The 14451-nt window shown below is 33.6% G+C and overlaps 1 protein-coding gene across 8 annotated transcripts; it reads right to left on the bottom strand.

The window, feature by feature from the left end:
• Positions 1-5661: 5661 nt before the first annotated feature.
• LOC142527744 (uncharacterized) lies at positions 5662-10907 on the bottom strand. Of its 8 annotated transcripts, none has more exons than XM_075632671.1 (4): positions 10609-10906; positions 9518-9657; positions 8996-9451; positions 5895-6467 (listed from the first exon to the last, which is right to left on the bottom strand). In XM_075632671.1, the coding sequence occupies exons 3-4, from the start codon at positions 9013-9015 to the stop codon at positions 6089-6091; spliced, it is 399 nt and encodes a 132-aa protein (XP_075488786.1). In that variant the 5' UTR covers positions 9016-9451; positions 9518-9657; positions 10609-10906; the 3' UTR covers positions 5895-6088. The 8 variants fall into 8 exon arrangements, with proteins under 8 accessions (XP_075488778.1, XP_075488786.1, XP_075488792.1 ...); XM_075632677.1 differs by having other exon boundaries at positions 8996-9338; positions 9597-9657; XM_075632663.1 differs by lacking the exons at positions 8996-9451; positions 9518-9657; positions 10609-10906 and adding exons at positions 5662-5880; positions 7375-7845 and having other exon boundaries at positions 6079-6467.
• Positions 10908-14451: the final 3544 nt, after the last annotated feature.

Raw genomic sequence — 14451 nt, 5'->3', positions numbered from 1 at the left:
ATACCGTGGAATTGTGTCGAATCCACAATGGAGGATACCTAGAGTTACGTTTAGTTTAAAAGAACCTGAAAAGTTCCATCGTGACTGAGGATGTGAATGTCATTCGAATTAAAAAAATATCTAATTTTTGTCGAGTAGGTTTTTTGTGATACGGTCTCACAAATCTTTATCTGTGAGCCGGGTCAACCTAATCAATATTCACAATAAAAAGTAATACTCTTAGCATAAAAAGTAATACTTTTTCATGCATGACACAAATAAGAGATCCGTCTCACAAAATATGACCCGTGAGACCGTCTCACACAAGTTTTTGCTCTTTTTGTCTCTCAATAGCCCGAAAAGAGGTTGATTGTCATTAATCGATTCATTGTATAAAATTAACTACTCAAAATGAATCCCAAAATTCTAAAGTTTGAGTTTCATTGGTTCTATGTTGTTTCTCTAGATCTTGGTTGCCATAGTATGAACCTGTCAATTTCAGGATCAGTTTAGGGTGTAAGTTTGGAACTAACGTGTAAAATTCATTCATTATGTAATCTTGGTCATATGTTGTTGCTGTTCAGCCAATTAAACAGTTAGACTTAATTCCAACAATCTTAAATGTATCGGCCGCAGTTCACGATCATGCACACCTGCTTGCCTGAATTTTACTATGACCTATTCCTTATTGAGACTATCACCTTTATTACGGCAATTTTGAGGTGTGATACTCATTTTCCTCATTTATCTTACATATAAGCCGGTGTGAAGACGTGAATGGTTGGGAGTTGGTCAGCAAACGTGGAAAGCTAATGTGAATGGTTGACAAAGTGGAAACTGGGAAGGTGGCATGTGTTAGTTATGAAGCGAAGATTGCCGTATCACGTGCTGAGGAAAATCTGATAACTTCGTTGACAACTTGACAAATGAAGTAGGAAGGACCATTAACCCGCTTATGGAGGATGGGTGGAAGCAAAGGGACCTCGGCATTGCCCCTCCATTGAGGACAAGGTTTTGTAGATTTTACATGCTGTGTAAATTTTCTTTACTTTGATTTATGTAAGCACTGATTAACTTCTTTAATGTCGAGGTAAATATGTATATTTTCTATCATTCTAATATATTTTTTGTATGTTACGATTGTTAGATTTCAAGATAAAGAGTTTGCGTCAAATATTTCTATAACCATAGGATTGTACCTGAACTCGATGTGCAGGCAGCGGAGCTTTACCTTTTGGACTGTATTGCATTTGTTGGTGATTGCATTCAACATATTTTAACTCATAACTAAGGAAAAATTCTAGAGCCAGAGGTTGGACCGGAGAATTGTTCGATGCTGATGCCTACTTATGCGGTGGAGTATGATTACTTTCCAGCACATCAATGTTTTAGGTCCCTCGTGACAAAGAAAATTGAAGGACTTTTTTCTCCGGACAACTGGTTATGTACCATGCTTCTTGTTAATCTGTCTGTTATTTTCTTGTGTATTCTACAAACAGGGTATTGTGCCTGGAATAAATGTTTTCGGGCATATAATCCCAATTGATGATCAGACTACGTCGATTCATCGATTTACAAATCTCGTTCATATAATAAAAATAGAAAATTTCAGAAGACAAAATTTTCACTCATCCATTTTTTGCGGTTGCAGTTTTGTGAACTACTTCACTAAAACAAACGGTTTCACTCTACTCACTAAATTTACAATTAAGTTAACTTATACAACTTCCACCACATGAAATCCACTTATAAACTCATTTATGAATAATCTATTTGATCTTCATCAAACTACAGTCGTCAATTCAACTCCTTGAATTTGATTATCTCAACGAGAGCATATAATACAATATTTGTGTGCCCCTTGATAGTTCAAGAATACAGCTAGCTTGGGTTCACAACTAAATTGTGATTCAAAATAACATTTATTCTTATTTGGGCTTGCTATAATTAGCCTCATTATTTTCATCAACCCCTTGATCAAGAATGTCAAAACTTAAGTTCGATCGCACCCATCGGATCATGGTAAGAGCGTCTAGTAGCATCGCCCTATGAATGATCCTCTAGGTATTAACGATAGTGTCTACAAGAATTTTAAGTTATGGTTAATATACAATACAATTATCTATCCTGATCGAATTTGCAACGATCGATATATAGAGAATGACAAATGAATCGATAACGATGTGATGTATCTTTAATTAATAACAGTAACATGATATGTATAAGTAGGAAAACACATTTCCCTAAAGCTCATGTCTTGCTGTGGCCAGAGACTTCTTGCGCTATTAACTCATCAGATCCATGATATATCTTCACCAGTAGGCAAACGGTGGATCCCCGACTATAATGTATTGGCTCCAACGTATTTCGAAACTATACACAAACTCGCCACCCGATGACCTTTAATAGAGTCGGTAAACGAATCAAAGTATTGTGTTAGTACGCATAGCCTCAAATGTTGTCCCGGATCAAAAAACTAATGGTAAACAACCATAATCGTCGACTTTTCCACTTGATAAGTGACAACCACATAAAAAGTTCGATGGTGAATTATTCAGTGTATCATCAAATGATCACTCATTTGTGTAAACATACATCCCCATGCTCTTAATAATGAAACGTGTTGTTTACATGACAGATGTTAGTCTCAAGTTCAAGCGATCTTTATCCTTATTTTAGGCGGCTGATTCGACTAGGAACATATTTAAAATATATGGTACACTTTCTAAAGAGTTTTGTGGTCCAATTGTATATTTAAGGGTTTTATCTATGAAGCTTACACGAGTAAACAGTAAAACAGTTGTCATAATTGGATAAAATTATAAAATATCATTAAAATAAAAATTGTTTTTATATAAGAGTCAACCAAAGTTCAAAACATAAGTTGACTCGCTGAGCACTTCAATTGACAAATGTGTAAAATAGCCTCACACCTGTGGGCCATGAAATTGGTTTGGCAGATGAGAAGCCGCTGGAAAATCTACCAGGATAAGCAGGCTTGAATTTCAGAAGAGAGAGCTACTCAAGACTAGCAGGATTTCAGGTTTATCTTATCATTTGTAAGAACTAATGATGGTTTTAATCTTCATTGTCCTTGCTATAATTTTCATGGGAAATACGCACTTGAGCGACTGTTGGTGATTGAGGGTCGGGAATCTTTTAAATAATCCTTGGATGTGGTATGCCCTCGAAATTGGTTTCTCGTTTGGCTCCTCCAGAAGTTGTTTTAGTGTGGTGTTTACAAATTTCCTTTTCGTGTTCAACTATTTTTCTTCGGCCACATGCTGCTCTCCCTCAGAAAATGAAAACGAAAATCTCTGTGTACTTGCGCTTCATGGGCAGAATTAGAACCTTAATGTTTGTTGCATGCTTTTTGAATTCGATGGTTTATTACATATGTTCCAAATAATGCATGGTCGATTTTAAGGCTTGTGCTGTGGCCATCACTGACATGTGCAGTTCATTTTTGCTGAAAAAGTGTCTTGTCAAATCTGTTTTACTTGTTTGAAGCCTTTCTTTGCGTTTGTTGTGCAGGTGCTGGCTTAGGAATTTACTTGTGTACTGACCATACCAGATGACTAATCCAATAATTCTCTTGTTTCCATGGGAATAACGATACATAATGCGAAGCCTATGGTCACACCAGGCTAACTTGAACCTTAGTTCAATCTCCTTATTTCTGGTCAACTCGTGAAGGATTCATCTACATTAGAAAGCATGTGTGCAATAAAATTTTTTTATAAGCATGGATTTGGGAATGGGCTACTATCTAGGATCGACAAGGAATGTGTAGAGATAGATATTAAGCATGAGGGCTTCATCGTGCGTCAGCAAAGCCAACTCCAGCAAGTAGATAATTATAGAATTTAAGTCTTAGATTTAAGCCTTTAGGCCTGGCGCTTAAGCCAGATTCCATGATACGTATGTGATTTTCCAATTAGCCAGATTTTGCCTCTCTATTAATATACCATTGGAGTCTCGCATCTTCTCGATAATTGAATGTTGCAATATGTGATATGATTGTTTTCGTGTTGATGAATTTGTTTCCCTTTTTCTGGATGGTTCATCAGCAACACAGACGACTTCCGGTGGATCTTGATTATTATTCCATGGTAACTTTGTGGATTGAAGCACGAGAGAAGCTGTCAAAGTTATGTCTGTGTAGTTTGGTTGTAATCTAGCCTTTTTGTCAAAATTATGCCGACAGCCTAATTCCCCAAAAAGACCTGGTATCGTCGCTTCTCTCGTGAAATACGATCCAATCATGCATAGTTACTCTCATAGGGTGCAGAATTCAGATCATTGTTTCCGAAGTCCATTATTCTTGATCCCTTTTCCTCAGCACACACAGCTTGAATCCCATTTCACAGGTGAGGCCAGAAACAATTGGGCAGGCAAGCAGAGTTGTTGGAGTTAGCCTTGCTGACATTAAAGCTGTCCTTATCTTACTAGAATCAAACAGGAGGAAAACCCAAGAACAGAAAAGACAACCAAGTACTCGTGTCTGCCATTGAAGATGAAAACCAAGATGTTTTGAAAGACACAATCAAAGAGGCGTTCCATGCTTGAACAAAACAAACAGAGACTATGAATACTTGTCTTGAATCCTGAATGTACGACTCAAACTAACCCCAGAGCTCTCTTGTAACAGCTTCGGCTTATTTGCATTGCTCTAGTGAACCCAGAAATATCAAGACGTGTCTATTGTAATCTTTATTCGCATAAGCATGAATTCAGAACTATTTTATCAACACTTATCAAACGACATTTTACATATTATAATACAATATGCAATAAAATGCCCTCTCAATAACCAATTTCTATTATAAATTTTAATTTCACGATTTCACTCCCTGTTTTTTCTTTCATAAATATTTCTTAGATAAAAAAAAACAAAAACAAAAAATCGTGATTATATTTTCGACATACGGTTGGCCTATGCATGTAAAGGACAAAGCCGGTTTGCTAACTTTTTGATCCGATTCGAAAAATAATAATTTATGTTCGAATTTATCGAATTCGAGACGAACTCCAGCATGTTTGAATTTTTTTCGAGCCGAAATCGAAACCAAATTATACTAACCTTGATATTTTATTATATTAAATAAATAAATTTCGAACATTTTAATTATTTATTTTCAAACAATAATTCGAATAGCTCGATAACATAAATTTGAATCTTTCAAACGGAACACGAACAAAAAAATTAAATTTTCTGAGCTTCGCATTGAACTCGAATATATTTATTTCAAACCAAATTCGAGCCTTAAATTTTTTAACATGTTTAACTCGATTTGATTTGTTTACAAGACCCATGCTTAGGTGCCAATTATCATGCTTAAACTATTTCATTCAAATTTAGAAAAACATATACTTTCGTCCTCTTTTTAAAATTCAATAATGATCTATAACTTACGGGCTTGTTTAGATGCTTTATTCAACAAAATCGATATAATGAATCTCAAATTTTCAAAAACTTGAAAATTAGACATATATCAATCACTTCTTTCACTTTATATAGTTGGACAAAAGAATCGAACTAACTTGAATACTATCATACTCGTAATCATAACCGTACAATTCAAACCAAACTCACAGACATAAATAAATTTGTACAACATAACAATTCACTCATTTGTCAACAACTAACCAGTTATTTATAAATATTTTGATATCATACTCTATTTTAACAGAATTTGTTATTAATGTTGCTAGAAACAAATCAATTTTGAAATTCAATTTTAAATAAAGCAAAATCGAACCTGAAGCTCGAAAAAATCGAACACGAGCTTGAATGATGGATAAAAAAAGTGAGTAGCATTCGATAAAATTTGATTTGTTACACCCTTAAAACTCGCAACCAACTCCAACTCAGTTTGATGTCAAAAGAGCTGATAACTCCTACAAAGTAGATGTTCACATATTAGAGAAATTAGATTAAATACAATGAAACTCGAAGGGAGAGGTGATTATTTCAAATGTTTACACCCTATTGCTATTATGTAACATGGTTAATTGCAAATTAAAGAAATCACAATGTTTCAAGAATGTGCCTCCATAAAAGCTAAGCATCTAACAGATATGATATTTAACATTTACCATTTCCATACTATTTGGTAGCTTCATCATCTGATGGAGGGGGGAGGTTTTTGGTCAATAAAGCAGAATTTGAAGGCTGCTGTGCAGCCGTGGAAGAGTTGGTTGGTTGTTCAGCTTCAGTTAGTTTACGCAGTCTCTCTTGAAGAACTCGGACCCTGTCCTCTGTATTGCGGAGCCTTCTCCACCTGTAGGTCAACCAGAGACCAAATCCTCCATATACAAGTATATAAGAACCCCACACATAGGGGTATGTCTCTGCATGAGTCTTTATCCTTTGGTATTGCTCTTGTAGTTTCCCTCTCCACCCGACAGCTGTGGGATTTGCCTCTTGCTGGTGGTCAACTATTTGATGAACGTCTTCGGCCTTAGGCACGGTTGTCATTTTAATCCTGCCCGACAATTAAAAGTCAATAAACATCAGTATTATCCTCACCACTTGTTGCAGTCAAGATAGAAAAACAAGTTAAGAAAAGCAATCAAAACTTCTATATCATTTTCTTGAGTGCAAAACAATGGAATGGTAGTGCGACTCCAATAGGCATTCATTGTCCAGAAATTTTACGTAGCATTGTAGAAACTTGGACTAATGACTGTTGCCATATCATCAGATTTTTTCCAAATGATGTAAAATTTTCATAACAAGATGGCTCTACTGGAGATACCAGCAACTATCTAAGCCGGACAAAATTGAGGTGTCCAGAGATCCCATGACACAAAAATGCTATCATATAACGGATCTCAACCGAAATATATATAGGCATCAACAACCGATAACTCAACATGATATTTAGAGGTATCAAGGTGTCTAACTAAAATAAAAATTTGTGTGCAGGCAATTATTACATGTCAGTCAGCAGCTGGAATATGCAACTCAGCATATAAATCAACATATATCAAATAAACAAACATTAAGATCGTCACATGTCTTTGTCAACATCGTGAGAAAGCCAATCCCTATGAATCTCAAACAAGCAACTAGATTACCACCATTAATTTATGAAGCTCCAAATGCTCCCTGATTACTCAAATCACTGGCAAATAAGTTTTTTTTATTCCATTTTCATCATTTTCCCCAAATTTATTCAACTTACTCATTTGAGTTGACTAATTCAACTTCAAGCCTCAAATTCCAAAATAATAATTTTAGTTTTTTGAATTTTCCAAAAATCCGCCACAAAAAAATTCCACTTTTTCTCAGTTCCAAAACTCACCATAACAATTTCCAGCATTATCAAGATATCATTTAATCTCAAATAATCACATTACTAGTTCAACCAAAATTTCTAGGTTATATACCTTAAAGTCGATTCAACTCCAGAACCTACAACATTTGCACGATAATTAATCAACATCTAGCTACATATCACACTAAAATCCAATTAATTCGAATGGGGAAAATCGCTCACCCGAGGCAGCCTATAAATTGTCCAAACAAGGCTGGAGAAATCGAGTTTTTAACTACCGAAATCGAAACAACCTCGAGAGGTGCCAGAAAAGGGGCGGTTGCACGAAGGAGAAGCTCGGAACATGACGGCGGCGGCTCGCTGTGGAAAAATTCAGAAACTTGTTTGCCAAGCTTGAGTTGAGTATCCCAAGAGTGGTGCAAGGGTTTGAGGTGAATTCGGCGAGAAACAACCGAGGGAGTGAGAAGGTTGATGGAGGAGAGAAAATAATATATTTAAATGTCTTTGTATTCTAAATACATAGGAGAGGTTATTCTTTTTAAAAAATGATTGATATGTATATTTTCTCAAATTTCTCATATTCATATTATATTATTATATTTATATTACTTTTTGAGTTGAAATTGTATCCGGTCTGATTTATTTTAATATTTGTTTATTATTTAATTTAACTATGACTCTATTTTATAGGTTTGATAAAGCTAATATCATAGATTGAGACGATCTCATGATTATTTATCTGTGAGATATGTCAATCTTCCTGATATTCACAATAAAAAGTAATACTCTTAGCGTAAAAAATAAATATTTTTCATGAATGACCCAATAAGATATCCATCTCACAAAAAATACGACACATGGAGGATTATTTTCACAATATATGCGTTGGAAAATGTAAATTTTATATTAATATTTTAAAAAATATTATTATTAATACTAATAATAATATTATTTTTTTATTGATATTACTTTTGGGTGGGTTCGGGGATGAGGATAGTAATCTCATTCATGTCCCGAAAACTTGGGATTTTACCCAAAATCAAACCCAAAAAAATCGGGGATCCCCTTCGCTGTTTCGCATTTTCCCTGGGGACCTCAAACCCGTGGGGAAAGTTGTCGTCCCTACCACCGTTTAACAAATCTGTTACTAAATTTTAAATTTGTAATGGTTATTTAAAATCTGTTACAAAATTTAGTACTATTTTTTAAATGAAAGTTTTTCAATGAAATTTCAAATTAATCATGCCGAAAATGGTTTTGCTAGGACAGCCTAGGGGTGAGCAATCGATACAAAACTAACTAATTTTCTCCCTACCAATCGAACCGATCTATTTTAATTATTAAAATCGAGCTAGTAAGAATCAGTTATTTTCAATCGGTCAACAAACTTGTTCAATTTCAGGTTTTAGTCCTATAAATATTCATAGTTTGATTTTTGTGCAACTAATAATATTTGTTTAGCGCTGACATTACATTGTTCATCCTCTAATATTCACAATGTGCACACTTATGAAAACAATAATAACAATTGGAGCACCTATACGCCATTAATTATGGCTTTAGAAGTAGATTGAGTTTCACAAATTTTTCAAACTACTTCTCAAGTAAATATAAATATATATTAATTATTAAAAATCTTGCAATTTATCAAACAAGTATCAAACAAAAATAAGAAAAATATTCACGACAGAATCGATAAATATTTAAAAGTATATGGAAGGAACAACAATCACCTTCCAATCCACACAACCATGAAACCTTTAACCTCCTACACAGCTTTTCATTTGTCCATGAAGTTCGCGACTATGTCCGTCTTGCATATTTACAAAACATGAATCCAGTTCCGGAGGCTGAAGTCTTTCAAAGAAATTCCAGATCCGAAGGTGAAAGAACTAGATGAAAAGCTTCGAATTGTCTAGCTAGGGTTCTTGTTTGGTGTTTTGATTTGATTTGATTTGATTTTTTTTTAATGGACAATAATGTTAACAACCCAACTTGTCAATCCTTGCAAAAAAGGCCTAGGCGAAATGGAACAAAATCATTAAACATTTGAGTAGTGTCCAGGGAAATCACTTCCTGAGCTAGGAAAAGTGCCACATGTTAGTTGTCCCAAATCGGTTGAATAATATTAAGCGAAGGTTTTTGACATAACCGTAGCTATTCTAAGCGACGGTTTTTGAAAAAACTCGCTACACTAAGCCACGGTTTTTGAAAAAACAATAGCTCAATGAAGCGACGGTTTGTAATCAAAATACTACATATTTCATAAATAAAATATTACGCAAAAATTAAAATTAAATATTAAATTTTCTGTAAAGAAAACGCTTCAAAAACCTGACTTGCGCGAAGATATGCAGATCAACGTAACGCTTGAAGATCACACCGACGAGCAAATCTACGAAATTAATACGCAAAAATGTTAGTACAAAGTAAAAAAACCGAAACTTCGAAAAAATTGATAGCGACGGTTTTCGCTACTATCAGAGAAGAAAGGCGAAAAGCGCTGAAGAAAAAATGGTCGTGCAACTCGGTATACATAGAATGATAGTGACGGTTTTTTCAAAAACCGTTGCCAATAGCGACGGTTTTTAGTTCAACCGTCGCTAATAGCGACGGTGTTTAAAACCGTCGCTAGTGAAAAACCGTTGACAAATATTGCGACGGTGTTTGGTTAAACCGTCGCTTATTTTAATAGGCGACAGTTTTAGCGACAGTAGTAGCTTACCGTCGCTATTAGCGACAGTAGTATAAAACCGTCGCTAGTAACCGTTGACAAATATTGCGACGGTGTTTGGTTAAACCGTCTTATTTTAATGGTTTTCGGTTAAAAAAAATTGACCAGAACAAAAAAAAAAATCAAACTACTGGCTAAAAACTACAGTTTTTCAAATTAAAGAACTAAAATACAAAATAAATCAACTTACAAAATAAAATTACAATTTTTCATGTGGATAAAACTGAGTTTGCAACTTGATTAGAAGTGATTTTGGTCTTTGAACACGGGCGAGGAGTAGAAGAAAAACTCTCTTATTCAAGGACTGGCAAATGAACTGAATCGTATTGGTTGTATTGGAATTGATATATTAAAATTTTAAAAATGTATGATAATTGAATTTGATCGTAATTTTGTCAAATCGAAAGAGGAAATTTGAGTTAAATATGGTTTAAAAAATGCTTCAAGTGATTAAACATATTCGAGTTATAATTAATGAATTCACCGAAAAAAGTATAAATGTTTCCTACAAAATAGTTATAAGTGTAAGTAACTTAAAAAATATATTTAAAAAACTAACTAGATAATCGAACTAATGCACAATACTCAGAATCAAGGTATAGCCACGTTTACCGGAACAAAAATGAGCCGTTATTGCGCAATGGTGGAAGGCGGCTAGCGACGGGAGTAGGGCGGCGCAGCTGGTGGAAGAGGGAGACTAGTTCCGTGATGACAAGGGACAGCGTGAGGCGGCGCAAGGTAGCGGAGGAGGCGGAGGCGGCGGAGATTTCGATTTTAGGGATTTAGCAATTTGGGTATTTAGGGATTTGGAGAAGGGAAATCGCGATTTTATTCTAAGAGCTGCGGCGTTCGACTTCCCAGGGCACTCGCCACAGGCCCAACTTTTCAATAATTTTCAATCTCAAACTTTTAGGCGTACACGAGAAACCTCTCTTTGAATTTATTTTTAAAACATTGTAATCTTATTGTGTTGGGAGTTCAATTAAAAGTCTGAAACTTTTCATGACTAAGAATATTAAATCTTTGAATAATGAAAATAAATTATTTTTGTCAGTATCGGTATTTGATTGTGTGATTAGCTTATATTAAAGGGGTTGAAAAAACATAATTTTAAGTCGTATTATTTTATTTGCAGGTCAAAAACTAAATTTTCAGTTTTTTGGGGGACGATGGGGGGAAAAATTTACAAATCTTGCCCGAAAATAAAATATTCATAGATTATTTTCGAAAAAGTTTCATATTTACTCAGAAAGTGCTTGAGAAAGCCTTAATTTTCTGTTGAAAATCATACCGAAAATTTGAATCAAATTTAGAGTCTGAATAAAAATTATGTCTCGTGAATGTGAGAGTGTTTATTAACTCTCCATATTCTTGAGTTAGTTGAGGCTCATTATTGTGGATGTGTCTTTTGACTTTCCACATTCTTGAGTTAATTGAAGACTGTTGGCTTTTCATATTCTTGAATTAATTAATCTTGCATGATAAATAGTGTGTTCATTTCCTCATTTCAAATACATGAAAATCTTATCTTTTTCAAGTATTCTCTTGCACTTCATATTGTTAGCTTTCCATTTGGCCTCCGTTCAATTTCGATGATAAAGTAAAGATACATTTTCAGTTTGCCGTAGTAGTGACTCGTGCTAAGTCACTACTGGTTTTTCCGTTGTATCCTGGGGAAGAATCTATTTTAAGGACATTATACTTCGTACAGACCTCGGTTTTGGTTTACTTTAAACTTTGATCTACCGTGTTTTCTTCACCTTTTAGTTCACTAGTTTTTACGAAAATTTAATATACTTTATCATTCGATATATTGTGCAACAAATGGTTCCACAAAACAAGAAGTTTGATAATAAAAGTTTCCTAACTGTCAAATTGCATCTTACATTTGGATTTATGATGGAGTTGATATTCCGTTTATTTTTTAAAAAAATTATTAGTGAAAATATTGAGTCACGCTATTTAAGGGCCCAATATTTGAGGCATACTTATGCATACTAAATCTCGGTTAATGAGATCCTATTTATGTGGGCACTACCCTTATTTCATTTCAACGGATAAGATCTTTTCACACATACAATTTCAGAAAAAAAAAGTGGGTCATATATATACATGGATAAATCTTGGTCATCCATCCTATCATAAGGACAATGTCCACGTGAATAAGATGAAATAAACCCGAAATCTCAGGCCCGCTCTCAGTTATCTATGTGCAGAAATTATAACATATCTTCAGAATTAAGTGTCAAATATATCATTTAAAAAAAAAAATTTGTCAACTATATCATATATAAGACAGGTAAGTACGAAAACCTGACTCTATATAAATATATTACATATACACGCGTAGCAAATACTGACTGGACTTGATATTTTCCCTACGAAATTCTAAATTTATTTATGTAAAAAAGGAAAAAGAAAATAGAGATTGAATACCAAACAAACTTGGCATCCAAGACTCCGAGTATTGTAAAAATGGAACAAAGTCGGGCCAAGTGATAGGGTCGCAAAGTCATCACTTACATGGATCAGGATCCTCTAATGTGACATCTCCACGGTAGAGGATGATGTGTCACAAATTTTTATTAAAAAAGCTTTTATATATATATTTTTAAATTTTTTATCATTTTTTTGAATTTTTTGTTTTAATCTTTTTTTTACTCCCACTCAAAATTTTTATTTTTAAATATTTTTTACTCTTTTTAAAATATATTATAATTTTTTTCTCTCTTTCTTATTTGTAGAACGAAGTAGTTTACCACGTTAATGAAATTTCGATGTTTTTTGGTAGAATTGATTGATGACGAAAACAAAATACAAATTTTTAATCTTGTTTGAATATTGATGAAAATGGACGAATCAAGCATGCGAAAATAACTAAAATTGAAACATAAAATATGTTTTACTTTCAAAACAAACGAGGTAAACAAAATTTCAAAAAAAGAATAAAAAATAGAAAGAAAAAAAAAGAATTATAATATATTTTAAAAAGAGCAAAAAAATATTTAAAAATGAAAATTTTGAGTGAAAGTAAAAGAAAGATTAAAATAAAAAATCCAAAAAAATGAAAAAAATTAAAAAAATAGAGAATCCTGGTCTGCTAAACCCTGCGGAGACTTTTGTATGTAACAATTGCGATGCAAGCACCTTAATGTATGTTGCCTTGCATGAAACCATGACATTGATATTCAGTCTCAGTGCCCTGCAAAATTATTTGCAAGGTTCGCCACAACTTGATTTTGCAGTGTCGATGTTTTTTCATAATTTGTGACATTTCACAACATTTGCAATTTTGAAGTATATATTCGGAGAATATTTTCTCCTTGTTCTGAAAGATAGTAACAAAACATGTTTACGTATTCGTTGTTTGTTTTTGTCTCTCTATCAATCTCATTCCTCAATCAATTTCTTCTATCCATACCCCAAGCTTCCTTTTCTTTCACGTCTAACCGGACTATAACGCAACTCAAAAGTGAATGGATCCTAGTATCGATACTATGCAATAAGTCGAAATTTTCCCACATATGTTGCGAAGTACTAAAACATGTCGTAACATGATTGCACAAGTATCGTGGGATGACAGATGTAAAACCATGTAAGCCATATGCATCGTGAGTAATTAGTGATATCTAATATCTTAATACTAGACAAATTTTTGATTACGAGACTCATATAAACCACAACTCTCCCAAATGTAACATATATATTTATATATTTGTCATTTTGCTCATTAATATTTGCGTGGGGGACATGTTCATATTCTTTAAATTTCTAGGAAATTTCCGCTACAAAGTGCTGACTTGCGTCAACTCATAATTTTATTGGCCACTTCCTAATTTTAATTCAATGATATTTATTTAATTTTTGTATATTAATCATATGATAATTTAAACTAATTTTTGTAAAAAAATTCTTAAAACACGTATATATATCACTTGCATGTACGTGAAACATGAGTATGCATCTTGTGAGACAGTCGCACAAATCTTTATCTGTGAAATGGATCAACCATACCGATATTCACAATAAAAAATAATACTATTAGCATAAAAAGTAATAATTTTTCATGGATGACCCGAATAAGATATATGTCTCACAAAATACGACTCGTGAGACTGTCTCACACAAGTTTTTGCCGTAAAAATTAGATCATAGAAGTGGTTGAAACAAAAAAAATATATATAGCTTAAATTCAAAGCCAAATCAACAACTCCATTATTTCATCTTTTGTCTTTACGATATTATTATCTATAAATATGAAAGAGTAAAGCTAGAGGATTCAAAGTTGAGGTTAAATACAGATATCAAAGTTAGGTGTTTGTTGCATCGAAAAGGATGGAATTGCTTCATCCAATTAAAGGTACGTACGCGACGCTGTTCTCACTAATATGATATCTTATCATAAAATTAGCAATAAGTGAGTCTTTATCCTTTTTATGACGAAGTTGATTCGAA

Source organism: Primulina tabacum, chromosome 2 (assembly GCF_025594145.1).
Source record: "Primulina tabacum isolate GXHZ01 chromosome 2, ASM2559414v2, whole genome shotgun sequence".
Classification (NCBI taxonomy): Eukaryota; Viridiplantae; Streptophyta; class Magnoliopsida; order Lamiales; family Gesneriaceae; genus Primulina; species Primulina tabacum.
The sequence above is the reverse complement of the archived record's forward strand: the minus strand, read 5'-3'. Positions and strand labels throughout refer to the sequence as shown.